General features: G+C 34.0%; 3 protein-coding genes and 1 non-coding gene across 8 annotated transcripts; 2 read left to right on the forward strand and 2 right to left on the reverse strand.

Annotated features, from left to right (window-relative positions):
- The first annotated feature begins 164 nt into the window (after positions 1 to 164).
- LOC117921269 (histone deacetylase HDT1) lies at positions 165 to 4,455 on the forward strand. 3 transcript variants are annotated; one of them, XM_034839115.1, is made up of 11 exons: positions 165 to 182; positions 304 to 365; positions 2,229 to 2,299; positions 2,399 to 2,613; positions 2,749 to 2,774; positions 2,856 to 2,908; positions 2,981 to 3,157; positions 3,328 to 3,438; positions 3,537 to 3,627; positions 3,803 to 3,953; positions 4,037 to 4,455. In XM_034839115.1, exons 2-11 carry the CDS (start codon positions 353 to 355, stop codon positions 4,098 to 4,100), a joined length of 972 nt encoding a protein of 323 aa, XP_034695006.1. In that variant the 5' UTR covers positions 165 to 182; positions 304 to 352; the 3' UTR covers positions 4,101 to 4,455. The 3 variants fall into 3 exon arrangements, with proteins under 3 accessions (XP_034695006.1, XP_034695005.1, XP_034695007.1); XM_034839114.1 differs by lacking the exon at positions 165 to 182 and having other exon boundaries at positions 234 to 365; XM_034839116.1 differs by lacking the exon at positions 165 to 182 and having other exon boundaries at positions 235 to 365; positions 2,856 to 2,909; positions 2,991 to 3,157.
- Positions 4,456 to 6,633: 2,178 nt separating this feature from the next.
- On the reverse strand, positions 6,634 to 11,445 carry LOC117920411 (splicing factor U2af small subunit B-like). Of its 3 annotated transcripts, XR_004652238.1 has the most exons (7): positions 11,165 to 11,445; positions 10,364 to 10,450; positions 10,190 to 10,271; positions 8,753 to 8,879; positions 8,144 to 8,651; positions 7,976 to 8,010; positions 6,634 to 7,020 (listed from the first exon to the last, which is right to left on the reverse strand). XR_004652238.1 is itself a non-coding variant. In XM_034837911.1 (6 exons), exons 1-5 carry the CDS (start codon positions 11,399 to 11,401, stop codon positions 8,162 to 8,164), a joined length of 1,023 nt encoding a protein of 340 aa, XP_034693802.1. In that variant the 5' UTR covers positions 11,402 to 11,445; the 3' UTR covers positions 6,634 to 7,020; positions 8,144 to 8,161. The 3 variants fall into 3 exon arrangements, 2 of the variants coding, with proteins under 2 accessions (XP_034693802.1, XP_034693803.1); XM_034837911.1 differs by lacking the exon at positions 7,976 to 8,010; XM_034837912.1 differs by lacking the exon at positions 6,634 to 7,020 and having other exon boundaries at positions 7,975 to 8,010.
- Positions 11,446 to 11,549: 104 nt separating this feature from the next.
- TRNAL-UAA lies at positions 11,550 to 11,632 on the forward strand. Its single transcript has one exon. It is a non-coding gene; the product is annotated as a tRNA-Leu (tRNA).
- Positions 11,633 to 21,150: 9,518 nt separating this feature from the next.
- On the reverse strand, positions 21,151 to 26,977 carry LOC117920491 (enolase). Its single transcript, XM_034838062.1, has 17 exons — positions 26,807 to 26,977; positions 26,244 to 26,307; positions 25,215 to 25,279; positions 25,074 to 25,121; positions 24,691 to 24,777; positions 24,527 to 24,607; positions 24,051 to 24,152; positions 23,893 to 23,973; positions 23,105 to 23,179; positions 22,926 to 22,988; positions 22,761 to 22,838; positions 22,334 to 22,528; positions 22,133 to 22,183; positions 21,942 to 22,030; positions 21,784 to 21,835; positions 21,633 to 21,689; positions 21,151 to 21,503 (listed from the first exon to the last, which is right to left on the reverse strand). The coding sequence occupies exons 1-17, from the start codon at positions 26,870 to 26,872 to the stop codon at positions 21,423 to 21,425; spliced, it is 1,335 nt and encodes a 444-aa protein (XP_034693953.1). The 5' UTR covers positions 26,873 to 26,977; the 3' UTR covers positions 21,151 to 21,422.
- Positions 26,978 to 27,107: the final 130 nt, after the last annotated feature.

Consider the following 27,107-nt stretch of genomic DNA (forward strand, 5'->3'; position numbering starts at 1 on the left):
GACTCATAAAATAAATTTTTTATTTTATTTTATTATTAAATAATTAATTTTTGATCCATGTGGAAAGAGAAGAGAGAAAATTGTATAAATAAACTCAAGAAATGAAGTGTACCAAGTGGTCTAACCGTCTTCGATCTGAAGTCTGCAAATGAACCGTCCCAATTAGTGCATTGCATATTAAGGTGCTTCGCGCAACACATCATCACGCTTCTTCCCTTCACATTCTCTTTCTCTCTCTTTTTCTCTCTCTGTATATATAAATATATCATCGAACAGCCCTAACACTCTCATTCCATCTTTCAGTTGCAGGATCTGGCATTGAAAACCCTAATTGATCGGTCTCGACATTCAAATGGAGTTTTGGGGTAAATATTTCTCCCTATGGTTTATTTTCATTTATGTAGTCACTCCTTGTTTGGATAAGGAGAACTTCGGGAATCGAAAAGGAAAAACAAAAATAAGGAGATCTTCGGGAATCGAAAAGGAAAAACAAAAAAGGTTGAATCGTATGTGTGATGTTGTTTTGGTTTAGGAAAAAAATGAAAAGCTGGCCACGACGGAACCGTATGCAATGGTTTGATTGTTGGTTTTTGTTTTTACATTTTTGTTTTCTCATTTCCCAAACAATGACAAGCGTAGCGTCTAAAACCTTGATTTTACTTGTTTTCCTTATTAAGGATTTCCTGCGGTTTATTATTTTTTTTATCTGTTGTGTTCGTATATTCTCCTTAGGGCTTTTGGCTTTCGATGGACGATCGTATATCTTTATGGCTTATTCTAATGCTGTATTGGTTTATTGAATTCACGTGCATATGTCACTCTTCCCATACCCTACGTCCTGTGGTTGCTGAAGTAAAATAAAAGAAAATGAGGCTTTCTAACTCGGGAAATCTGTTTGACAAATTTTTGAAAGAAAACAATTTTTTGAGAACTTGTTCCAAAAACATATTATTTTTTAAATCAAATTTGAGATGTTTTAGTTATTTTTTGGGCAACAATTGAAAATATAGAGAATACTTTGAAACTTTTGTGTCCTACATTGGCGTGTAGGACCTTCAAGGAGAACAAGCTAAACAACTGTTTTTCATATTCAAGTTCCGAAACAATGTTTTGTTCCCAAAAACAATTAAGAACTGTTTTTTAAAACGATCCCAAACAAGCTCTAAAACTCTTTAACTATATGTTCTTTTGGTCAACAACTAAAGAACTCACTTCTGTTTTGTCAAGTACTTGTACTAAATACAGTAGGGAAGTTTTTTTGGGATTAATGGGTGTTGAACAATGAAATATCTGGGTTTTCACATTTTAAACTTATTTTCTTTGTGGCTTTTTTAAGAATAAAATTATGGTGGGAACTGCATGGTTATAGTGTCATTTGGAAACCACTATCTACTTGTTTTTTTTTCTTTAGTGATTTTAAAATTATTTCTAAAAGAGAAAATTTGTTTAACTTTTGCATTTTACTTTTGAATTTTAAAATTTTTTACAATAATGTTTTCTGAAATCTAAAGAAGTGAAAAAAAGAAAAGGGTATATACCTTTCTATTACAGGGTAAAGTGTGTGTAAATCATGGTTTAAATTATTGGCCTGGACTTGTGGAATGCACCTTGGCTGAGTCATATCCTGCTTGGCCATGTTGCATGCATGCATATTGTGCATTTTGGCGACAAATCTAAGATGCAATCTAAGTGTGGTGTAGTTGAACAATTAATTGGCCTTGGCTAAGATGTAAATAGTTTGACTTGGCTGATTTTTGAGACAACTTGGAATCATAACATTGTGACTCAGATATGAAGAATCTCTATATTTTTAAATATTTCTTCATTAGCAAATTGTAATTTTTTTTCCAAAAAAAAGTCATTACTCTTCTAAACTTTTAAAGTCTTCTAACTAGCATATTATGTTATTGCCCAACCAATTCTAAATGCCGACTCCGATCTGCCTCAGGACCTTTTGAGTTAGAAACCGATATCATAGCTTTGAAACATGATCTGGATTTTATGGTTTGGCGCAGGCTAATACAGGGGATTTTTGTTTTCTTTTTTACTTTCTACCCATAGCTGAGCTACCAATCAGTCCGATCCCAATTTTCATTTGTTATATGACCTGCACCATTACTTTTGATGTGATGTTGTTATACTTTTAAATGATTCTGATTCAGCTACATTGTTTAACCTTGTCACAAGTAAGCTCAAGTTTAAACCTTTGTAACATGTTGCATTTCTAGGTGTTGAGGTCAAAGCAGGAGAGCCTCTTGAGGTGGTACCTGGGGATGACATGCTTGTTCACATTTCACAGGTTATGATTGATGAACTATAGGTCTAGTGCGATTGATTTTATTACTGCTGGTTCCATTCATTACATATTTAAAGAATTTAAAATTCTTTTATTCTGCAGGCTTCTCTCGGAGAAATCAAGAAGGACAAAGGAAATGAGTTGGTTTGTCTATATGCAAATATTGGTGGGCAGAAGCTTGTTCTTGGAACACTTTCTGCAGAGAAATTCCCACAGATCTCGTTTGACTTGGTGTTTGAAAAAAAATTTGAGCTATCCCACAACTGGAAAAATGGGAGTGTGTACTTTTGTGGATATAAAGCTGCTAATTCAGTGGAATATCCTTTTCATGGTTTCATTTACTCTCCATTCCCATTATAGTTTAATTTCTTAATTATTGTAACCCTTGTAGAATAACTGGTTTTATCTTCTGTTTATTTATTGACCTTGACTGCTTGCTGTTATCTTCCAACATCTGAATCATCTGATAGTTCTTCTGGTGAGTCTTTACACATGCATAGTTTGAGAATTTAAGATTTTCGTTTTTGTTCAGATGCTGATTTTTTTTCATATTTTCCAGATTCTGATTCTGAATTTGAAATTGATATTCCACATAATACCACTGTGGATAATGGTAAAGATATTGCCTTTTTTTTTCACTTTTGAGTTCTGTGCTGCTCAAAATCTGATATGGATTTTTAAATCGATTTTTTAGGGAAGCCTCAACAGCTTAAGCAAGAGAAACCTGAGTCTGCTGCAGCTAAGCAGGTGAAGATCGTAGAACCAAACAAAGATGCTAAACCACCCAAGGAAAATGATGATGATAGCGACAAAGATAGTGATGAATCAATGGATGATGAAGATGAATCATCTGAGGATGAGGTACTGAAGTTGGTACTCCTTGTGTTCTATTACTCCACATTTCTTTTATATGATTGCAACACATGCAGATGTGTTAAATCCTTCTAGGCTGTATTGGTGAATAAATTGTTTTCTTGGGAGATGATGCCATCTGAAGTGTTTTGAATTCTGCATGGCGATCTGTGGTCCAGGATATGGTCAATGATAGAAGTGCAAGCTCAGAGGATGAAGATGATGATGAGAATGAAGACAATGAGGATGACAAAAATGAAATCTCTAAGAAGAAAGAGACACCAAAGAAGGTATTTTGATTTTTTTCTTTGGTCTATGTGTACATTATGTTTTGACACATTATCCCACACCAATTATCAGTGTCAAAGTTTTTTATTATTACTTGAAGGCTGGACCAAGCAAGAAAAGACCTACAGAGTCTGTTTCAAAAACACCTGTTCCTGATAAGAAGGCAAAATTTGTTACTCCCCAAAAGACTGGTGAGTTGCTTGGATTTTGAGTTATGTTCTTTTTCCCCATTAGAACGTCTTTTCATAATTTTGAGTTCGAATAGAATGTTTATTACTCAAAATTTATTATTATGAGAGTCATCAAAAGATCTTTGCTTGGGTTGTGGGTGGTGATTTTTCTGAATGGCCACTTTTGATGGTGTAGATGGCAAAAAAAGTGATGACAAAAAGAGTGGTGGTCATGCAGCAACACCTTACCCTTCAAAGCAGGCTGGAAAAACTCCTGCGAACACAGAAAAACCTAAGCAGCAGGTTCAGAAATCTGGTGGATCATTCTCTTGCAAGTCTTGCAACAGGTATGGGTCTTCCCTTTGGAAGTTCTGGAGATTGTTTTTATTTGATGTGGTCGAAGAAACTTATTTCGTCCTCTGCCTTGCAGGTCATTCAATTCTGAGAATGCTCTACAAAGTCATAGCAAGGCCAAGCACACTGCTGCTAAGTAAAGAGAGGTAAATCCAGTAGTTCCTTGTGTGAAGCTCAAACTTGTCGTTTTAGCTGGTGAACTGAGTCATCGTCTTAATGTCCGTGGAGTTTATTACTGAAAACTTGGTGGGATGGATTTTGGTGTTATTTTTACCTCTTGTTGATGAATGTCTCTTGGTCATCTGTTAATATAAAATAACATCCATTTTCCTTTCATAAAGATTTGCGGAGATGAGCTTGTGTCTTGGGGGTGGGTTGGTATGGCTCGCTACCTGTAAGAAGAAATATCTATCCATGCCTAGGAAACTAGGTATGTTTCTGAGTATACCAACCATTGATTTTAAGAATCTCAATGGCCAAATTTATCTCATTAAACATGGATTATTGACATTTTTGGAGTGGGGATTGGATCTGTGAACGATTTGTTAACATGGAGGAAGGAGCCTCTCATAGGCTATCAAAAGGTAAGTAATGAATGGCTGGTGATGTTTGATTGGCTAATTGTTCTACCAAATCAGTCACTATCATCTTGCCCATTTGGTGCTATTTCACTTGGCAATGTTCCAACAAAATATAATCATGTGAGCTCTGAAATATATTGGGTAGTGTCGTGGTGGAGGCAAAATTCTCATTTGTATTTCTTTTTCTTTATTTTTTTTTTAACTTTTTTAGATTTCCTTTTCCTTTTTAGACTTTGAGATCCCAAACGCGCTCTGCTTCACCTTCTGGGTGGGTTCTTTTGGGCCAAATTTCCCTCCAGGAATAAAATAAATAAATTGATCCTTTCCTTTTTCACACATCATATTCTAACAAAATTGAATTTGACATCTATGTTGCACCTTGATTGGGCAGTTTGCTTGCAGGTCGCTTTTAAGACAATGAACAAAATTAAAAGGTACCGTTGGAAATTGTTATTGAAAGGAGGTCTCTAATCTAACAGAGTTTTTTTTTCATTGTGAATTGTTTTAAGCTTTGCTTTAAATAATAATTGGGAAAAGAAAAAATGAATAAATCATTTTCATTTTTTTTTTAAACTCATTTTATTTTTTTATTTATTATTATATAAACATATATAAATTTTTCATTCATTTTAATTATATTTAATTTTCATTCATCAAACATTAGAAAAATATGTGTTTTGGTATTTTTGTTTAGTAATTACTAGAACTAAACATAACCAAAATGTCTAGATCAAGCCTCTTTTTCCAATCCCACAACCAACAACTCAACTGCTGAACCAAATGCATTTTACTCTTTAATTTTTGGTGTGTTTTACATTTTGTTCCCTCGTATTAAAAATTTGACATTTTGCATCCTAAGCTTATTAAATGTTAACATTTTGTCCCCAATTACAAATTTTTCATAAAATTATAAAACAGATTGATTTTTTGTGTACTTTGAATGAACACTAATATGGAATTAGGTAAAACTAACTTGAATTAATAGCATTAAAGTGAAAATTTTCAAATGCTTTTAAAATATAATAGTTATCAATTTTAAAATTCTATTTTAAACAGATATTTGCATAACTATTTATAATTTTCACATGCAACTATGAAGTGTGATGACTTTGAACTTGGGTTATAAATGTTTTTTTTGTTGTATTTTGGCTATTTTTATTTGCATTTTAGCATTGTTTCTTTATTTAAAAAATTATTTATTAATTTTTTAATGAGTTTACGGGACAAAGTGTTGCATTTTAACTACTTTGGAGAGCAAAGCGTTTAAGTTTTGAATATAAAAGAATAAAATGTAAAACATACCAAAAGTTGAAAAGGTAAAATGTATTTTAACCTTTTTGTTAAATTTATAGAAAAACCATGGTAGAAAGCTTTGGTAGAACACTCTTGATTGTAACTTTTGAAATAAATTTCCATTGTCTTGATGGTAGGTAAAATAAAAACATAAGTTTTCTTACTTCTAATCACATAACTTTCATTCTTAGACTCTTGCTTTATCAAAGTATAGTTTGAAATTGTAATTGACCAGAGGTATCTACTTATACCTTTATTTTCAGTATAAAAAGGATCTTAGAATTTTCATTTTGTTGGAAATAAGAGAGTTATTTATGTTAGGAACCTAGCAAAAGTTACATTACATGTAAACAAGAGACAAACTTGTCACCACCAAATAAAGGCATTTATTAAGCTACAAACTTGTGCTGGCATACGTCGATTAGAATCCCAAGATGCTTTTTTATAGGCTTGCAAAACTATATTGAGAAGCCCTTCATTTAACAAGAAAATAAATAAAACATATGCCCAACGAAATGGTAGGGAGGGTGATGGTGATGGGCCGGGCATTCCTGATTTATTAACGCATTAATGGTAGTATTTTTTTTTTTCATTTTCATTTTTTGCAAGCATCAGGGTCGAACTCAGGGGTGCCAACAGCTCCCCAGGCCTTGCCGTTCAATCATTTCCATATTCGAGACCACAAACAGTAATATACGTTTGATATGCTGATCCTGGGAACGCCCAACAATCAATCAAGTTATAAAAAGAATACACTACTCTGCATGCCAGAACAAAGCATTGAATCCTATCACTCTCATAAAAAATAGACTTTAACCAGAAGGTCCAGCAAGTATACTGATTCATTTTCTAATAATGCAATTTTGAACCAGCCCGGGAGAAGCAGAAAGACCCCAGAAAGTACTTGAAATGCCACTGAAAATGCCTGATAATGTCATCACAAAAACATAATCCAAAAAAAGGAAATAAAACAACTGGGTGAAGCTTTGATAAAAGCAAACTTGCTATTTAGGTTCCAAACTGTTTGTCCTCGCTCTATAGGTTAACTTCAACAGACCTCAACAAGCAATCACAAAGATGTTGAGTATTTTTCTTGTTCAGGAGGTTCAGCAGCTTCTCCAATTCTTCGCCATGTAAAACATTAAATCCTGTAAACTTGCTCTGCAGACAACATCAGCCAACCAACCTGTATACAAATATCATGGTAAGCTGCCATAAAAATTGAGGCCCGATCCTGGGAAGCAGGAATACCTGAACCTGCAAAACTCGTAAAGTATGTAAGATCATAACTTTCACTAAAGAATACAAAGCAAAGGACTGATAAAACCCTGTAAGAATTGATTGTCTGCTCCACTTTGTAAATCTTCTGTCATCAAAGGATTCAGGTTAAGATTGAGCAGTGGACCGAACAAATTTTTGTTTGTGTCCTTTCAGTTGAAATTGGGGTTTAGGGGAGTTAAAAACAACTCTCAAAAGCCAATTTAAATGACACCCAATTAAACATCTGTACACAAAACCACATGCCTCTTTCCCTGTGCTCTAAAGAGACTCTAATGGTTAGAAAATTATAGCTTTAAGTAGATATTTCAAATGTGAAAAAGAAAAATTCATGTGCAAGAATTTTAAGTAAGATAATGAAATTGAAGTAGTTACAAAGAATCCCATCCAATGCTAATAGAATTCCTTCAACAAGGAAAATGTTAAAATCTAGTTGTTTTTTAATCTCTTTTCTACTTTGCTCCAAAAGCAATTTTTCTTTTCACATAAACATGCTACTTAGAAAAACAAGGAACAGAGGTAAATGCCCAAGTTTCAGGACAAAAATGAAAAATATTTTCCACAATGACTTAAGAGTAATTCTTATAATATATAATTTGGATTAATACATCAATGTCCAAAAATCTGCACAAAAAGATAGTTAAGGAAAAAAAAAGGAAATTTTGCTTTTGGATTTTTCTGAAGAACAGAAAACATTGGTTTTATGCAAGTGTCTCAACAAAAATGCTAAAGGTTTCAAATTGTCAATGTATGCACCCAAGTAACCAGGAGATCTTTTCTTCCTATTTGTTAGTTTCCATTCATTTTGTTTTTTATTTTGGATAGGAAAGGAAAAAAATATAGACGAAAAAAAAGGTTTTTACTTTCAATATCACAGGACAGTGAACCTGTACTCCACCTGCACAGTGGAAAATGGGCTGTAAGCTATATTTTCTAAATGGGCTGCCTTAGTGAAACAGAAGTTGCAAAAAGATTTTTTATTCCAATGACCAAGACTATCATATTGATAGAAAATAGGCACAGGGACAAACCAGACAGTTCCAATTGGATCAATAGTTGTATCCTCCATGCTGCTGCTGCTGCTGCTGGTCCTCCTCCTGATGCTGTGGATTATAATACTGTTGATCATCTTGTTCAAAGTCATTGTTGTTGTTACCATTGTCACTGTGGCTATTATCATTCTTATTAGTAGCTTCTGCCTGTTCTCTTTCCCTATTCCATTGCTCAATCTTAGCCCTTCTCTCAGCACTGCCTTCCCTGACTGGACTCTTATTCCTTCTTCCACCAGGGCTTCTGCTTCGTCCTCCTCTACGTGCAGGACTTCTGCTTCTAGGCCTCCTACCCCCCCTATCATGGTAACGATGATCTCTGTCATCATCTCTTCTATTAGAGCCACGTGGACCACGTGGACCATGTGGACCATGTGGACCATGAGGACCATGTGGATGCTCCTCATGACCACGGTGTCTGTATGGACTGTGGCTTCTGCTTCGACTGCGCCTACGCCTGTTTCTCCCAAACAATTGCCTCCTCAACTCCCTGACAAAACAAATTTGTACCACCAAGGCATAAGCAACAAGGCAAGACACAGAACACAAACCCAAAAAAAAAAAAAAAAAGAATTACAACCACAAACTTGCCTACTAATCTTTTTCAGATGCATAAAGTTGCAGTAGCCGCCGCGATTGCATATATTTTCCTCATATTGCCTACATGTAGCTTCACGGAAATCCGTAACTGGGGAGAAGTCAACAATGATGGGACGCCCTAATAAAAAGATTGAGATAATCAGCATGGTATAAGTTCTCAGAACATACACTATTGAGATATATAAGTTTTTGACCTACAATATATAGAACACTTTCCCATATAAATAGTCAGTCCACTAGATTAGAGACATAAGCTGTGCAGGTGTAGCCATGTCCAACACTACCCTACTATGAAAAAGAATTCACAGTAAAAATATCACTATTCTCTATAGTTTGATTACTTATGATGCACTGATGGGATACATTAATAATGTTATATTCCTTCTTTCCTTTTTTTTTTAATAGGTGGTTATAATGTCATACTCCTCTGAAAATAATGGTGAAGCCATAACAGATATTGGGTTACAACATGCAAGTGTCAATGCCATTCCCAAAATAATTAAAAATCTGTGTCAAACAGCATCCAGTTGCTGATGAATGACCACAGGCACTCAGTAAATTAACAGATGATAAATCATCTTATAGCCATTTCAGGCATTGCATACCCACTTATAGATAATAGCTTTTCACATTAGATTGACCAATTATGAACTCACCATTCTAATTATACTATTCTGCACATGTTACTACCAAACCTGGCATGAGCATAAATATAAACACATGCAGAACAGTCCAGGTCAAAGTTTTCAGATCCAAAAGGGAAAAATAATCATCTGTAAGAGAGCATTAGGCAGCACATTTGTCTACTACAAAACATCTTAGTAAAGAAATAAGACTCCATCTAGATCATGGAAATTATGAGAAAAAAGGTAAGGGAAAAAAGAGAAAAATGAAAAAGAACAGAGTTTGGACTCAATAAAATTTTCTCCAATCATTCTCCAATTGATTCCCTTTTTAAAAAGAGTGAAGAATTTGAAATTGTACAAATTCTTATATAACTTTCACTAAATTTCTTTTATTTTTCATTCTCCTTAGTCAACCAAACAAAAAAGAAATGGGCATTTTTTTTCCCTTTTTCTCACTCCCCTACTACTTTCCAAGATCCATCAACGCATAAAAAAGAGAAAAAAGATAAAATGTTCTAAGACATATCAAAAGACAACCAATGGCGGCCTATACTTTATGGGGAGCAACCATCTAAAAGATGCACAATCTTGACAAATTACTATAGTAATAACCACTATGGGAACTTTGCAATTACAGCCAATTTGCTAATTGAATTCCTTGAGATACTTGTTCAACTCCATATTCAACCATCTTAATTGTGATTTTATTCAAAATCAGTGGTTATTTTTCCTAAATTATTATCATTTTCCTTCTTTTTTGTGTGTGTTCATTAGGAAGGCAAAGGGATGGAGGTAAAATAACCTGCATAAAACCTTCCATTCAAATTTCGAAGTGCATTTGCAGCATGTTCTTCCTCTCTAAACTGAACATATACATTACCCACCTGTTAACGGACATATGATAAAGTCAGTTTCATTTATTAGGCCAAAAAAGGAAAATCAAAAGAACAAAGAATGAATGTCAGCAAAAGAATACCATATGGTCAGCCAAATTGTCACAGATGTTCAAGCTTTCGATCTCTCCATACTTACTCAGCTCCTCAAATAAATCTTCATAAAAATCCTGCAAAACAGCATAAAAAACAATAACATTATGGCCAACAGAAACCAGTACCACCACAGAAAATATCGGCATCAGTGCCAACAGCACTCATAATAATTGTAGAAGAGTAAAAATTGAATGCATTTCAAAATTATCAGCTTCGACGGATACACAAATCCATCAGCTAGCTAAAGCAATACAGAACGTCTAAGTGGTTCCCTTCAAGCCACCTGGTGTGAATAGTGTGATTATATCGGAAATATTCCTTTTAAAATACATAATGAAATGCATTTTTATATTGGAGATATGAAGATATGTGACTTTCGCATGGAGATATTATGGGAGATATGGAGGATGTTTGACTTTCCATGCTACGGATGGAGATATCATTGGGAGAATCTTTATCACCTTTTATTCTTTAATTGTTTTTGTATATCATAGCATCTTTTAAAGAATATGCAAGAAAAAGTATTTTCTCAATTCTTGTCAGACCCCAATTCTTTATATATAGCAAACATAAATTTCAGTTTAATTTAATTTAATTTCAGGAATTGCGTTCCGACAAGAGATAAGAAGCCTAATTTGTTGTTTGGTTGATGAGAAAAAAGTTGAAAAATCAAAACCCATTCGACTTCCATGACAATAAAAAATGTAAAACAAAAAAAATCACAACAAATGAATTACGATCAAAATTTATTAAAAAAATAAAAAATAGGGAAGGACGAAGGATACAACCTCGAAGTGCTCTTGGATTTTGCGAGGATCGAGAGGTTGGCCCTGAGGATCGACGCCAGGGGTGACCATATCAGGCCTTTGGTACATGTTGGAAAGGAGGAGGGTGGGGCTGATGCTGGGCTTGGTGTGAAGCCTGGAGCATCGATCTCCATGCCTGCAAGCTCCGATCTTGAAGTAGAACGGACAGTTGACGCGATCCTTCTCTGTCCCGAATATAGATGCCAAGTGCTCTGCCATTGAACAACAGCGTCTCTCGCACCCACTCAATCTAGGGTTTCTCTTCTTCGGCGTAAAATATGTCAACCGTATATAAAGGGTTGAACCAAAACTATAGGATAAATACGACATAACCCGAGTCATCTGCCATCCAAGTTAAGTTAGCTCAGCTGGTTTGCCCGAGAGGTTAAGGGGGAAGACTTAAGATCTTCTGCACATAAGTGCGCGTGGGTTCGAACCCCACAGCCAGCATCTTTTTCGAAATGTTTCGGAACGTTTGAATATGTTTTAAAAAAAAATTAGGTATTTTTTATTTTTTGATATCATTTTTAAAAATCTAAAAAATGGTTTCAAATGATTCTGATAATTTTCTAACTAATTATGTCCAAAAAAATATTTTTTTAATACATTACAAATACAACTATTAAATTAATTTTTTTAGTTTATAGTTAAGTTAAACATTTAGAATCATTTGGTAATGATTTTTAAAAAGTATTTTAATATTTTTAACATATGAAAATATTTATCTTTTAAATATTAGAAACAGAACTCTTAAAAAATAAAAATGTTTTTTTAATAAAAATATCATTTTACTTTATCTTTTAATTTTTATTTCAATAAAATTAAAATTCAAAAACTGCAGTTTAAACACCAATTGTATCATGAGATTTCTGTATTTTTGAAAATAAGAAAATTTTTTTTTTCGGTCTATTTAATTTCTAATGTTTATTTTTATAAATTGTTTTTTATGTTAAAGATTAGTGTTTCATAAAAATAAGGGCGTTTGGAGAGTTATTTTTTAAAGATAGTTTAAAAGAAAAAACAAATTTTTGTTTGGGTATATTGTTTTTAAAAATAAATGTGTACGTTCAATTTATATATTATTAATTAAAGTTTTAAAAAAATAGTTTTGTAATTGAAAATAAATTAAAATAAATATTTTTTGTGCATGAATAGTAATATTATAATAAAATCACAAATTATATATATATTTTTATAAAAATATATTATTTTAGTATATGTTAAGAATATAAAGATATCAACATCGTAATTTTCTTTATAAAAAAATTAATAATGATAATTTAAAATTAATATTTTTTAATAATATATTATTTAAAATAAATAATTAATAAAGTTTAAATTTTTTTAACATGTAAATAAATTAAAATATTTTATTATATATACACATTTAATACTTAATTATAGACATCATGTTCTCATAAATTTTATTTTATTTACTATTAATTGGATTGATTTTTTTTTTAAAAAAAATAACAATTCATTAAAGAATTAAAATTATTAATTATGTTTTACTTAATTTCATGTTTTTAAAAACAAAAAAAAAAAAATTGTTTTTAATCATTACAACACAAATGAAAAGAGGATATTTGTGTTATAATTGTAGTAATAAATGTCACCACATTAATGTTAATTAAGTATTATTTATAACTTCCATTAATACTCATTAATGGAAGTCATTAATGTTATTTATGAGTTTCATTAATATTCATTAATGGGGATATTAATGGAAGTCATTTGGAAAGCCTATAAAAGGGCTTTCCGTCTCCTATAATATACATCCCGAGAAAAAGAAAGAAAAGTTCTTCCTCTCACTCTCTCTGTCTTTCTTTCATTTTCTCAACTTTCTCAATTTGATTTGCATTGTATTTGTCCTTATTTTACAACACGTTATCAACACGAATTGCTCTGAAGATAATTCTCGTATCTTAAACTTGAAGTTATTTATATAGAATAAAATTTGACATATTTATATTATTGTTGATTTGTTTTGTTACATATTCTTAAAAGTTATAAACAAATTATTTGATTCTGTTTATAATCAAAGTTATACCAATACTATCAATTTATTATAATTGATTCTAACAATATTGTTTTGTCATATATTTGAAATTATTTGACAATGTCGAATCTCACAAAACTCAAATTTGTGACATTGGACATTTCGAGAAAGAACTCTCTATCTTAGATCCTTGATGTTGAAATACATCTTGATGCAATAATCTTGGAGCTATGATCAAAGAAGGAAATCAAGCATCCCTACAGGATCGTACAAAAACACTGATTTTTCTTCGTCATCATCTCTATGAAGGTTTAAAAAAAAAAAAAAAAAGCTTTTGATGAAAAATCACAAGTCTCATCCAACTAGATTTGAATCATTCCCTAAAGTGAATGCAATATCATCTCAAACTCGTGGACGTGGATGAGAATGTGGTTGTGGTCGTGGAAAAAATCCCTGATACCATGGTTCTTATAATAATAATTCTCAAAAAATGAAAGCCTCATTGCACCACTAGAAGTGGAACAATACGAAATGGAACAATACCGAGGCAAAACAAGAAAATGGAAAGCGTTTATAAGATAAACCTCCTAAGAACCATGAGAATAATTGTTATAAATGTGGTATGAATGGGTATTGGTCACGTACCTGTCGTATGCCCAAACATTTGGTCAACCTTTACCAAGCATCAATAAAAGCAAAAGGAAAAGAGATAGAAATGAACTTTATCGATGGTGATGGATTGAACCTAACCTACTATGACATTGATTTCTTTGGAGGTCCCAATGAAAAAACAGACCATTTGATAAATGATGAGAAAATTAACATTGATTGATGTTGCTTTATATATGAAATAATATATTATTATGTCTTATATTTACATTTGATTTTCTTTTGTTATTTACATTATGCCTTGTTTTTTTAGTTATATCTAAAATCCATGTGTTATTTGGTCTCAAGATAAATGAGAATGATGTATGTCTTGTAGACTATGCAACCACACACACAATTCTTCGAGATAAAAGATATTTCCTCTAATTGACATTAATAAAAGCTAATGTAAGTACCATATCTGGTACTACAAACTTAGTTGAAGGCTCTGGAAGAGCAAACATAACGTTGCCAAATGGAACTAGATTCCATATAAATGACGCTTTATATTTTAGCAAATCGAGAAGAAATTTGCTCAGTTTTAAAGATATCCGCAGAAATGGATATCATATTGAAACTATGAGTGAAGATAATGTAGAATATCTTTACATTACTTCCATTATATCTGGCCAGAAGCTTATAATGGAAAAACTCTCGGCTTCCTTCTCTAGGTTGTATCATACAACTATAAAGCCTATTGAATCATATGTTGTCGTGAACCAGAAGTTCAACGACCCAAAAGTTTTTGTCCTTTGGCATGACAGACTAGGTCACCTAGGGTCTTCAATGATGTGTCGAATAATCGAACACTCACATGGGCATCCACTAAAGAACCAGAAGATTCTTTCGCTCAATGAATACTCATGTGTTGCTTGCTCACAAGGTAAATTGATAATCATACCATCTTTTACTAAAGTCATATCTGAGTCACCAGTCTTTTTAGAAATAATACATTGGGACATATGTAGGCCTATCTATCCACCATGTGGACCATTCCGTTATTTTATGATCTTAATAGATGCTTCTACTAGGTAGTCACATGTTTGTCTCATTTCTACACGTAACGTTGCCTTTGCTAGACTCATTGTACAAATAATCAGATTACGAGCACAATTTCCAGATTATCCAATTAAGACAATACCTCTTAATAATGCTGACGAATTTACTTCTCAAACATTCATTGACTATTGCATGTCAGTAGGGATAAATATTGAGCATCCTGTTGCTCATACTCATACCCAAAATGTTGCAGCTTTAGTTCGTATTCGACCTACAACTTACCATGAATACTCCTTTTCACAACTTGTGCTTGGAAAACAATCAAATATCTCCCACTTACGAATCTTTGGTTGTGCAGTATATGTACCAATTACACCTACACAACGCACTAAAATGGGTCCCCAACGAAGACTTGGGATTTATGTAGGTTTTGATTCTCGATCTATCATAAGATATCTTGAACCTTTGACAAGCGATGTTTTAACAGCCCGTTTTGCGGATTGTCATTTTAATGAGAGTGTTTTCCCGTTATTAGGGGGAGAAAAGTCGATTCCTGAAGAACGACGAGAAATTAGTTGGAAGGCATCTACTATGACCCATCTTGATCCTCGTACAAATCAATGTGAACTAAAAGTTTAAAGGATCATTCATTTGTAAAATTTTACAAATCAATTACCAGATGCATTCATTGATACAAAGAAAGTGACAAAGTCACATATCCCGGCTGCAAATACTCCAGCACGGATTGATGTCCTTATAGGACAGTTAACAAATGAATTTAAGATATGCCTGAAGCGTGGTAGACCTGTCGGCTTAAAGGATGTAACTCCCTGGAAAAGGAGAACCCAAGAAAAATTTAGCACTCTAGAAGAGGTCATCAAAATGACTGATTAGTTTAAAATTGATAAATCTATAACCCTAAAAGAGGCACAAATAATGCAGAAAGTCCCTGAAGAGGCACATATTGAACAAGAAGCGCCCAAAGAGGCACATATTGAACAAGAAGCCCCTGAAGAGGCACAAATACCTGAAATTGTGAGATCTCAGTAAGTTATGTACACACGGGAGAAAAATGGGATCGAAATAATATTGTTATTAACAATATTTTTGCTTTCCAAGTGGCCTCTAAAGTCATAAGAAATTATGAAGATCCCGAACCATGAAATGTAGAAGAATGTCGACATAGAAATGATTGGCCAAAATGGAAAGAAGCTATTCAGGCAGAATTAAACTCATTAACAAAACGAGAAGATTTTGGACCTGTAGTCCAAACACCTGAAGATGTAAAACGTGTTGGGTACAAATGGGTATTTGTATGAAAGCGCAATGAGAATAATGAGATTATAAAATATAAAGTGCGATTAGTAGTACAAGATTTCTCGTAGAGACTTGGTATTGACTACGAGAAAACATATTCTCCTGTCATGGGCGCAATCACATTTCATTTCTTAATTAGTTTGGCAGTCTCAGAAGGACTGGATATACGTCTCATGGATGTTATTACAACATATTTATACGGATCTATGGATAATGATATATACATGAAAATCCCTGAAGGATTTAAATTGCTTGAAGCAAATAATACAAAGTCTCATAGCATGTACTTAATCAAGTTACAACGATCCTTGTATGAATTAAAGCAATCTGGACGCATGTGGTACAATCGCCTTAGCGAATACTTGCTAAAAGAAAGGTATGTGAATAACCTTATATGCTCATGCATCTTCATTAAGAAATCAGAAATCGGATTTGCAATTATTGCAGTGTATGTTGATGACTTAAATCTTGTTGGAACTCCTGAAGAGCTCACAAGAACAACAAATTACTTGAAAAAAGAATTTGAGATGAAAGATCTTGGAAAAACAAAATTTTGTCTCGGCTTGCAGATCGAGCATTTTCCAAATGGAGTTTTAATACATCAATCAACATACATTAAGAAAGTTTTGAAGCGTTTTTATATGGATAAAGCGCATCCTTTAAGTTCTCCAATGGTTGTCCGATCACTTGATGTGAAAAAAGACCCATCTCGTCATTGCGAAAATGATGGAGAGTTATTTGGTCCTGAAGTACCATATCTTAGTGTTATTGGTGCACTTATATATCTTGCCAATTGTACACGTCCAAACATTACTTTTTCTATCAATTTATTAGTAAGATACAGTTCTGCTCCAACTCGAAGACATTGGAATGGTATCAAACATATATTGCGTTATCTTCGCAGGACTACTAATATGGGTTTATTTTACTCAAGGGAATCAAAGCAACAATTGCTTGGATATGCAAATGCAGGATATCTTTTAGATCCACATAAAGGTAGGTCACAAACAAGGTATGTGTTTAATTGCAATGGTACTGCTATTTCATGGAGATTTGTCAAACAAACAATGGTAGCCATATCATCAAATCATTCAGAAATACTAACAATTCATGAAGCAAGTCGTGAATGTATATGGCTAAGGTCTATGATCCAACATATTTGATTCGTTCCCAATTGGTGTCTCAGCTGATTCATGTCCTCTCAATGGTCTCTGACAGTGGTGCCATTTGATACGTGTCCAGCTGGTGTCCCTTGATTATGGTCCTCAGAAGGGAGTAATCAACAAAATTTATAACCTATTACACCATGTACTAGGATAGTCTTAGCTAGCATAGCATAGTGGCTTTAGGGTCGTTCACTGGGATGGGTTTTCACTCCACAATTGATATTAATTCAAAGCTAAATTTGTGCATTTTCATTTCAAAGTTAGCTTTCAAAGAAAACATAATCTTTGGTGGAAAATGTTGGTTTTAAGCTAACCAAAAATAGTAACTAATTTTACTTACAAAGAAAAGTGTTTCTTGGAGTTTCAGATCACTAGGCTCAAATTCCTTGTACAAAAAGGGAGTTCCGGTCACTTGTTTCTTTTCCTCGCATTAGAGAATTAACATATAGTTAATTCTCTAACCGGTGTGGTACATATGTTTTCCCTTAATGGGTTCAAACACTAAATTCCTCTCACTGATGCATCTTGCAATGACTCATGTCTCTCACCTAACATTTTCCATTCAAGGTGATCCTTAACCTTGGATTACCCGTCAAAAGCTCGCAAGAGATAACTAATGGATGTCGCCTTAGAGTCCAAAAGCTTACCAAGTGTTGGCTATTCTAGAAAATCCTACCTTCAAACCACCTCCCAAAGGCTCGCAAGAGATAAACTAGTGCATCTCAATGGATGGAGATCACTTGCCTTACCAAGTGTTGGCCCAGGTGATTTAAATGCGTTTTAAGTTAACTAAAAAGATAAAAACCATTAACGGATCACACTTTCTTTTCATTAAAAACTAAAACAACAAAACTTCCAATTTATGCATGAGGAAACTTACCCGGCTTTCTTCACTCCAAGAGACAAAGAGTCTAGCATCTCATCCTCTGAGGAAACATCCTCAGAGTTTGTTTGGCTAGAAATAAAAATAACAAGAAAAACAAAAATATATAGGAAAAACAGAGCAAGTGCTCTGTAAAATATATTTCTTACTATTACAAAAGGTTGTCTCCAAGAACAAACTCCCGAGAGATTGATGATTTTCTAAAGAAAATTACAAACTATATATAAGAGGTTATTCACCCTTTGTTCTTGCTTAAAGACTAAGGAATCCTATGATATGTGGGTTACAAGGAGAGTTTGGGGATTTAGACAACAAAAATCTGAAGAAAAATATCTCAAAGTGTCGGTCGCAAATATTGGGAAGCACTAAGGACCATTTCGCAGGTGAAAACGAGGTCTGCAAGATTTCGCAGACGCACAAAAAGGGCTGCAAAATCACTTCGCAGCAAAAGGCTGATTTCACAGCGCTGCGAAGTTGGCTTTCAGCTTGTGGTGTTCGGCTTCCAATGGTTGTAACTCCTTCATTTTAGCTTTGAATCGTGCACTGTTTGAAGCATTGGATTGTTGACTTCCTGAGCTTCGAAACGACATATAGCATGCATAAAGTGGACTTCAGGAAGTGCTCCAAAAGTGGCTAACATGACTGTTATAAAAAATGTTTCATGGCAGATTTCTCTGTGCTTCCCCTCCTTGCATTCCGGATTTGCTTATGGTAAAGGACTTTAAAGCTTCGGTTCTTCATGTTTCTGAGCTCTTCATTGCTTTGCCATGGATTCCAAATAACTCTCCTCAATCTTGGATTGCTTTGGTGATCAAATTACTAACAAAAACACCAAAACTTACACAATTTGATTAGAATTGATTGCAAAGGTCCTTAACATGCCAATTGAGTTAAAATGTAATAACTTCTACTCAAAAGTGTTTAAAAGAGTTAATTACAAGCTATGAAATAGCACTTTTTGAGTAGTAATCAATATTCGAGAATCATGTGGACTCTCCTCTATCAAAAGTGACTTGACAATATTATTTGAAGATAATGCTGCATGTATTGCACAAATAACAAGGGGTTATATTAAAGGAGATAGAACTAAACACATTTCACCAAAATTCTTTTATACACATGAACTCCAAAGGAGTGGTGAAATTGATGTGCAACAAATATGCTCAAGTGATAATCTAGCAAATTTATTCACAAAATCATTGTCAACCTCAACATTCAAGAAGTTAATACACAGGATTGGAATGCGTCAACTCAAAGATATCGACATGAGGGGGAGTAAGCTTGTAAAAGGGTGTTAGTGTACTGTACTTTTTTTTCCTTCATTCAAGTTTTGTCCTACTAGGTTTTACTGGCAAGGTTTTTAGCGAGGCAGTCCTAATATACCAAGAAAAGAATATTGTACTCTTTTTCCTTCGCTGGGTTTTTCCTATAGGGTTTTTTACTAGCAAGGTTTTAATGAGGTATATTTTTTCAATGTGGTGGACATCCAAGGGGGAGTGTTATAATTGTAGTAATGAATGCGACCACATTAATGTTAATTAAGTATTATTTATGACTTCCATTAATGGAAGCCATTAATATTATTTATGAGTTTCATTAATATTCATTAATGGGGATATTAATGGAAGTCATTTGGAAAGCCTATAAAAAAAGGGTTTCCTGTCTCCTATAATATACATCCCAAGAAAAAGAAAGAAAAATTATTCCTCTCATTCTCTCTCTCTCTCTTTCTTTCATTCTCTCAACTTTCTCAATTTGATTTGCATTGTATTTGTCCTTGTTTTATAACAATTTGAACTATATGAGTCGTTTTATTTGCTCGTACGGCTTGGTTAACCTAAATTCTATTTAAGTGTCTGTTATCCTCATCCCTAACCCATTCCTCAATTCTCGAACCCTTCAAAAATAAAGGAGTTGTTTGATAATTGTTTTTAAAAATATTTTTTGTTCTTAAATTAGAAAACATTTTTTCAACTTAAAAAGCAAGTAGGAGAAATTTTAGATTAAAAACAAGTTTTTGAACATTTATTTTGAAAATATTGTGAATTTTTAGAATAAATTTTGTAGTATTTTTAAATGCTTCTTTTAAATTATGTTAAGAGATAATTTGAACTATAAAGAATAAATATAAACACACCTTAGCAGGTTCACCGATAGAAATATATCATCTTCAACATATCTGAAGTTCTGAAGTTGAGTTCAAGCTCTAACTTTTTAGACTTTTGTTTTGAAAGTGTTTTTAAATACCGTTTTAAAAAATAGATTTATTTTGTTATTATATTTTGTAAATAAAAATTTTGATTAGAAACTTGAAATATCATTAACATGTTTTTTATGTTTTTAAATATATTTTAAAAATAAATTTTTACTTGTGCCTATATTTATATTTATTTTTTAAAACAATCAAAAGATATTATCTTGTTTTATACTTTTAAGAACAAAAAATTATTTTCCATTTTTTTTTTGTTATTAAACATGATTTTTTTTTTTCCTTTTTTTTTTAATTCTCAAAAACAGAAATCTATTAAAAAGACCCTTAATCATTTGACGACCATGCCAACAATGCCCCCGAGGTCTCTATATAATAATTGAAATTACAATGATAATTTTTTTATATTATAAAATTTTTTTTAAATAAAAAAAATCTTTCTTGGAAAAAAAAAAGGGCAGATTTTCACCAACAATATTGTTGTATCCTAGTCCCAAAGCTTTCCCTAGCAGATGCTCGAACCTCGCCCCGAAGACAGGCGATCTCATCATACAGATGCTACCTGATAAGCAGATTTTCACCTTTAATTTATTTATTTTAATGATTGCATTTTTTTGGAGGATCCTGAGCTTGAGTTTTTCCTTTTTGTTTAGTTTGATAACAAAATCACATACGCAGCACAAAAGATTATGATTATCTTGGGGGCTCTCCATTCATGATAGAGAATCCAGGTGAAGAAATAAAACAAGACAGGAAACAGAAACGGATAAACTTTCTATAACCACACAGGAAAGGCAACTTGGTTATAGGCTTATATAGAGGAGCAACCACGCCCCCCTACTACCAAAATATTTCTCGGGTTCAGCACTATGCTGGCTCTCAGAACAAAACTTCCACAGTAATTATTAAAGAGAGGATTCAGTCCCCATTAGGTTGATCGTTCTACTTAAAACTTTATTGACCGCAGAGTGGAATGTAAATTCCGCATTAACAAGTCTTGATTCAACACTACCCAAAATTTAATAGGGTTCAACAGGCTTGCGGAATTTTGCACCAGCGTAAACCGCATCTGCGCCAAGCTCCTCTTCAATTCGCAAGAGCTGCGAAAGTACAAAAGAACATTAGCATAATTTGAACAAACCAAGGCTTAATCAAAGTTTTGAAAGTGCAACTTCAAGTACTATGTACGAAGATGATGGAGTGAAGGCCAAAGGAGCAAGGATGTTAACCTGATTGTACTTTGCAAGTCGTTCTGACCTGCATGGAGCTCCTGTCTTAATTTGACCCTGGCCCAACGCAATTTCAAGGGGAAGAAAGATCAGTTGAGACACCAAAAGGCTCTAAAAATAATGTTCCCTCAAATTTAAAGCATATAATTACCGTGGCCAAACCCACAGAAAGATCAGCAATGAAAGTGTCCTCAGTTTCTCCACTGAAACAAAATCATCAAACCATGTCAGCAACTTGAACTGTATAAAAAATGAGGAACATAATATACAGTAACCAAAATAGACTCTGCTCAGATTTAATCTCCAAACCTGCGGTGGCTGGCCATTACACCCCACCCAGCCCTCTTTGACATTTTTACAGCTTCAATACTCTCAGTTACAGTTCCAATTTGATTGACCTGTTTCCAGAATGGGTAAAAGAGTGACACTGTTATTCCATTCCTAATTCTGAATGTGAAAATGAGATCTCCATTTAAAGAAATGATCTACTATAACAATACCTTGAGAAGAAGGGCATTGCAAGCCTTCTCTTTGATTGCCTTCTCAACCCTCTGCAGACATGAATGGGTATGTAGAGGTCAGAAAAAAGACAGCAAAACTACATAATAGTTTTCGTGTTCCATTGTCATTTCCTGTGCAGTCCATATACACTTCTGTACATTCAAACAGGATCACTAGAGAACCAAAACATCCATGCTAACCTTGGGATTGGTAACCAAGAGATCATCTCCCACAATCTGTACTTCCTCTCCAATTTCACATGTTAATTTGGTGTAGTGCTCCCAGTCATCTTGGTCAAATGGATCTTCAATTGATGAAATAGGGTACTCATTCACAAATGACTTGTATAAATTTTTGAGAGCATCTCCAGAGATCTTTTCTGAGCCATCATTGTTTTCTTCTGTATAAACACAAATGATCAGAAATAATAAAAACATATTTGAGCCAAAAATAAACGATCTTATAAATTGAAAGAGCACCTAAAAGATAGTTCCAATGTCTTAAAAACAGAGGGAGGAAGTTCACCAAACCAGAGGACGGCCCAATCCAACCCAGTTTTATTCAATAATCAATTAACCTACAAAAACCAGAAGTGCATGCAGCAAAGAAGATCGAAAGCAAACTCACTTCTTCTTTGAAGTTCAGATCATAGGTTTTATCTGTCCCATAAAATTCAGATGCAGCGACATCCATACCAATAACAACCTGAGAAAAAGGAGATCTCACTTTTTGTAATCTCCTACAATGTATTAAAAACCATTAAGAGAATTGACACAATTGAAAACAACTCACTTCCTTCGTGTAACCGGCTTTAGCAATGGCTGTCTTGAGCAATTCAAGACCTTCCTTGTTCTCCTGAACTCACACCAAAAAGGGGAAAAAATTGATGCTGTGAGTAAATTAACAGCAAAAGAGGTTGACTCGTCATGAGGAGGGGAACTGACTGACATGACATTTCATGAAAAATTGACCTGTATATTAGGAGCAAAGCCACCTTCATCACCAACATTTGTGGCATCCTGACCATATTTCTTTTTAATCACAGCCTGAATAAGCAAGAGAAGCTAGCAATTAGCAGAAGACCAAACAGTAGTAGAGATTTTGCAAATGTAAGTACTGAATGCAATGAAATTTATGATGTATGAGAAAATCACAACATACTTACTCAACAAGGTGTATTCATACTTACTCAAAGACTGAAATATTCATTTGTATGTAATCTTTCGTCTTGGGTTAGGGTGTTTATAGTTTTGAGCCCTTTTTATCTTGTTAGCTTTTTTTATTGGCTAGGCTCTAAATAAGGGAAGGTAAAGTGGTTTGTTTCTTTCCTCCCCCCTTGGTTTTGAGCCTTTGGGCTGCTTTTGTAGACTCCCTATATACTTAGAGGGCACTGTTTTGGTGCTTCCTCTTTTCGTTTAATATAATTCCCTTTATCTATCAAAAAAAAAAAATTTAAGGAGGGGAAAAAGCAAAAGAAAAGAAAATGCATATCATTATATCCTACACAAAAGGGCCAAGAACAGACAATTCCCCAGCTTTCCCAGCATTTGGGCATCCAATTACTATTTTTAGGCAGCGTTTTTCCATAGAATTATACTGTTCTGTAACAGGATAGAATAGCAAGCACAAGAAACGCATGTTTTCAGTGTTAAATGGTAAACTAGACTGCAGTATTATACAGAGTTAAGAGGTGATGACGTAGTTGTAGTCCTCTAGGCAATGTACCAAAATAAATAAATAAATAAATAATAACAAACACCTTCAAATGGTGGTATACTTCCACACCCATCTTCATGGCCTCTTTGAAAGAGGGAGCTCCAATGGGAAGAATCATAAACTCCTGCAAACACAAGTGGATAAATCTCAACCAGGGAGCATCTTTAAGAAACAAATAGAAGGTTATATCAAGAGGCATGCCTGCATTGCGAGTTTATTTCCTGCATGTGAACCACCGTTGATGACATTGAATGCAGGAACCGGCAACACCAAGTGCTTGTTGCCAGCAATGTTTGCAATATGCTGTATTCAAAAGACATGGTAATATCAGTACTTAATAGCCCCACAAGAAACACCTAGAATAATATACCTAATACAGTAGGACCTACAACTGATTATAGTAATCATTTGGTGCCTAATACAATACAGGCTAGCAACACAACAGATTCTCAAATTTCTTTACAAAGATGTCAAAAAAAACAACCATATAATGCAAAGATGATGACTATAACATGCAGCATTTTATGTGCCATTCTTCTTGCACTTACAATGTCTGGCAATACCAAATGGGCAATTGACATAAAACAACCTTAATAAGTCCATAGAAGAAAAAGGAAGAAATCTAGGGCAATACATAAGGCAATAAATAAAATTATATAAAGAAGGCCATATCGTACCTTGTAAAGGGGAATATTCTTAACAATGGCCCCAGCTTTGCAAACTGCAAGGGACACTGCCAGTATGGCATTAGCTCCAAGCTTTTGCTTGCAAAAACAAATTTGGAACATTGGTGAATATGTGTTATAAAAAGAATGTGTACACAAAAGCTATTTGGTCCAACCTTTTGCTTGCACCAACCCCACTCGTTCACAGTTCCATCAAGTTGTTGAACCATGAAGTTATCAATGCCAGTCTGGTCACTAGGGTCCTTGCCGTTCAAACCAATAAGAAAATTTTAGTTTCAGTTGCAGGAAGCTATCTTAGAGCAATATACGATCATTTATCATTAAATGATTTTGTTTTTCAATTCCTAAATAATGCTAATCAATTCAAAGTTCAACCAACTTGAGCTCAGGACACATCAAAGTTAAGGTTCAAAAAATAAAAGTTTTCCACTAGTTAAGCATTGCTGAGTTGTGATGTTAAGGTTGCCCAAGTATATATATTATTAGCATCCAAAGAGGGAAAAAGAGTTGCAGGGTGAAGAAGCTGGATGGGACCAACCTTGCCGATCAATGCAGGGCCAATAATTGTGTTGACATTGGCAACAGCCTACATAAGCCAAAGAACCAAACATAATAATAATATTAGCATGGGGTATCTATTCTCAACAAGAACTATATGAACTCGGCCGTGATAACTGACCTTTGATACACCCTTTCCAAGGTAGTCTGATCCTCCATCTCTTAATTCAAGGGCTTCATAAATACCTAAGAAGCAAAATAGATAGCATGAGAAAAATGTTAACAGAGTAGACATCTTTAAGCATCAGTTATAGAAATGTCACAACACAACTAAAATAAGATTTCTCAAAACAAGAGTTTCTACAAATGAAGTTATGGAAGATAGAAACATTCTTCCACTGATGACTAGCTATAGCAATGTTAAAACTTCCAAATAAAAAACTATATCTACCAAAGAGATTTACAAGGCAACCAAAAGGTAGCATACATGCACAGAGTAATTTTTGAGAACACTGAAAAAAAAAAAAACCTATCCACAACTAAAACTGTGAAGCAGTGAGACAAATCCTCAGGCTCACAACTGACTGTCAAATGTAGCATCTTGGTTCTGTTTTCTTTGTGCATACCCAGCAAAAACATGTTTTGCAGGTAGGAAGCCATAACCTTTTTTCCCCCAAAGTTGATTGAAGAGGCAGTAAGATTTTCAATGCATCAAAATAAAATATCCACCATCAGTATTTGAGCTATTAAAATATTCCTACAATTATTTTCCAATGAAAGATTGGGGCCTTCCTAGCAAGAAAAACAACCTCAATGGTTTCTACATTTTCAAAAAATCTTTACCCTCCATTACGTTGTTGAAAATGATAGGGAAAAACTCTTCCAATTTCGTAAGAAAGTGACCTCAGATAGTGGGAACGAAGAAAGGAAAATGCTCCCAATCGCTCAAGAATGCGACCTATTCCTTTTCCTAGCCTTTTCAGAAAGACCAAATCATTGAGAGACATATAATCACTGATTTAGTGATCCTATCGTTTCCAAGAATCCTTATTCCAACAATATCACCTTTTCTTTTCTTTTTTTCTTTTTTTTTTTGTTTTTATTTTTCATTTGGTGCGGCCCCAATTGAAAAGAAATAAACAATAATTAGTAAGACATGAACACAGAGACAGAGATCATTAATCCAACCAGTTAAACATAAGAGTCTCACCTGTGGATGCACCACTCGGCACTGCAGCGCTAACCTTGGCACCATTTGATAGACCAATATCCACCTACATCAAAACCCCATATCCAATCATATATTTGAAATCAACAGATGTTACCGATCTGAGACTTTCAAATCTCGCAGTTCAGGCGAATGATTAATCACATGGTTCCAAATTAATCACAATAAATACAAATACAACGCCTAGAATGATATTTGGGAATAACCTTATAAATCATTAAAAAAAAACGATTTAATACGATTTGAATAGATATTAAACCCAGTGAATGACTCAATTAAACTTGTTCCGTTGACTGAAGGTAACTGATTCAGCTGGGATAAATCTTATATTAACGATAATAAATAATAATTTTTCACAGTTCTACAGCTGAATCCACATTTCATTCACAAACACAGCTTCAAATCAAAGCTACCAACTACATAAACAGATCTACTTGGTAGCTTGTCACAGATCGAAGGTGAGATAGAGATCGTCGAAAGTGATGATCGATCTGTTAGAAACGCAGAAAGCATCGAAAGTGATGATCGATCTTTGGAAATCAAACCTCGACGGTAGGATTGCCACGGCTGTCGAAGATCTGCCTCGCCTTCACGAACTGGATGGTAACCATGTTGAGCTTAGATCTGCTTTCGGAATCTGAAGGAAATAGTGAGAGCTTAGAAGGTTTCACACGACTGACAGGGAACCTTAGGGTATTTTTAGGCAAGCTTGGGTTAATAGCAGCCGTCCGATTAAGAAATAGAGATTTGATTTTAGGGCCGCCCCGTGTTTATCATTTCATAGGCTCATAGCTTTCGTCTTCCGGTCGGGTTTAGTTCTACTGTTCTAGTATAACACTGTTTATG

The sequence above is a fragment of the Vitis riparia genome, chromosome 8, assembly GCF_004353265.1.
Source record: "Vitis riparia cultivar Riparia Gloire de Montpellier isolate 1030 chromosome 8, EGFV_Vit.rip_1.0, whole genome shotgun sequence".
Lineage (NCBI taxonomy): Eukaryota > Viridiplantae > Streptophyta > Magnoliopsida > Vitales > Vitaceae > Vitis > Vitis riparia.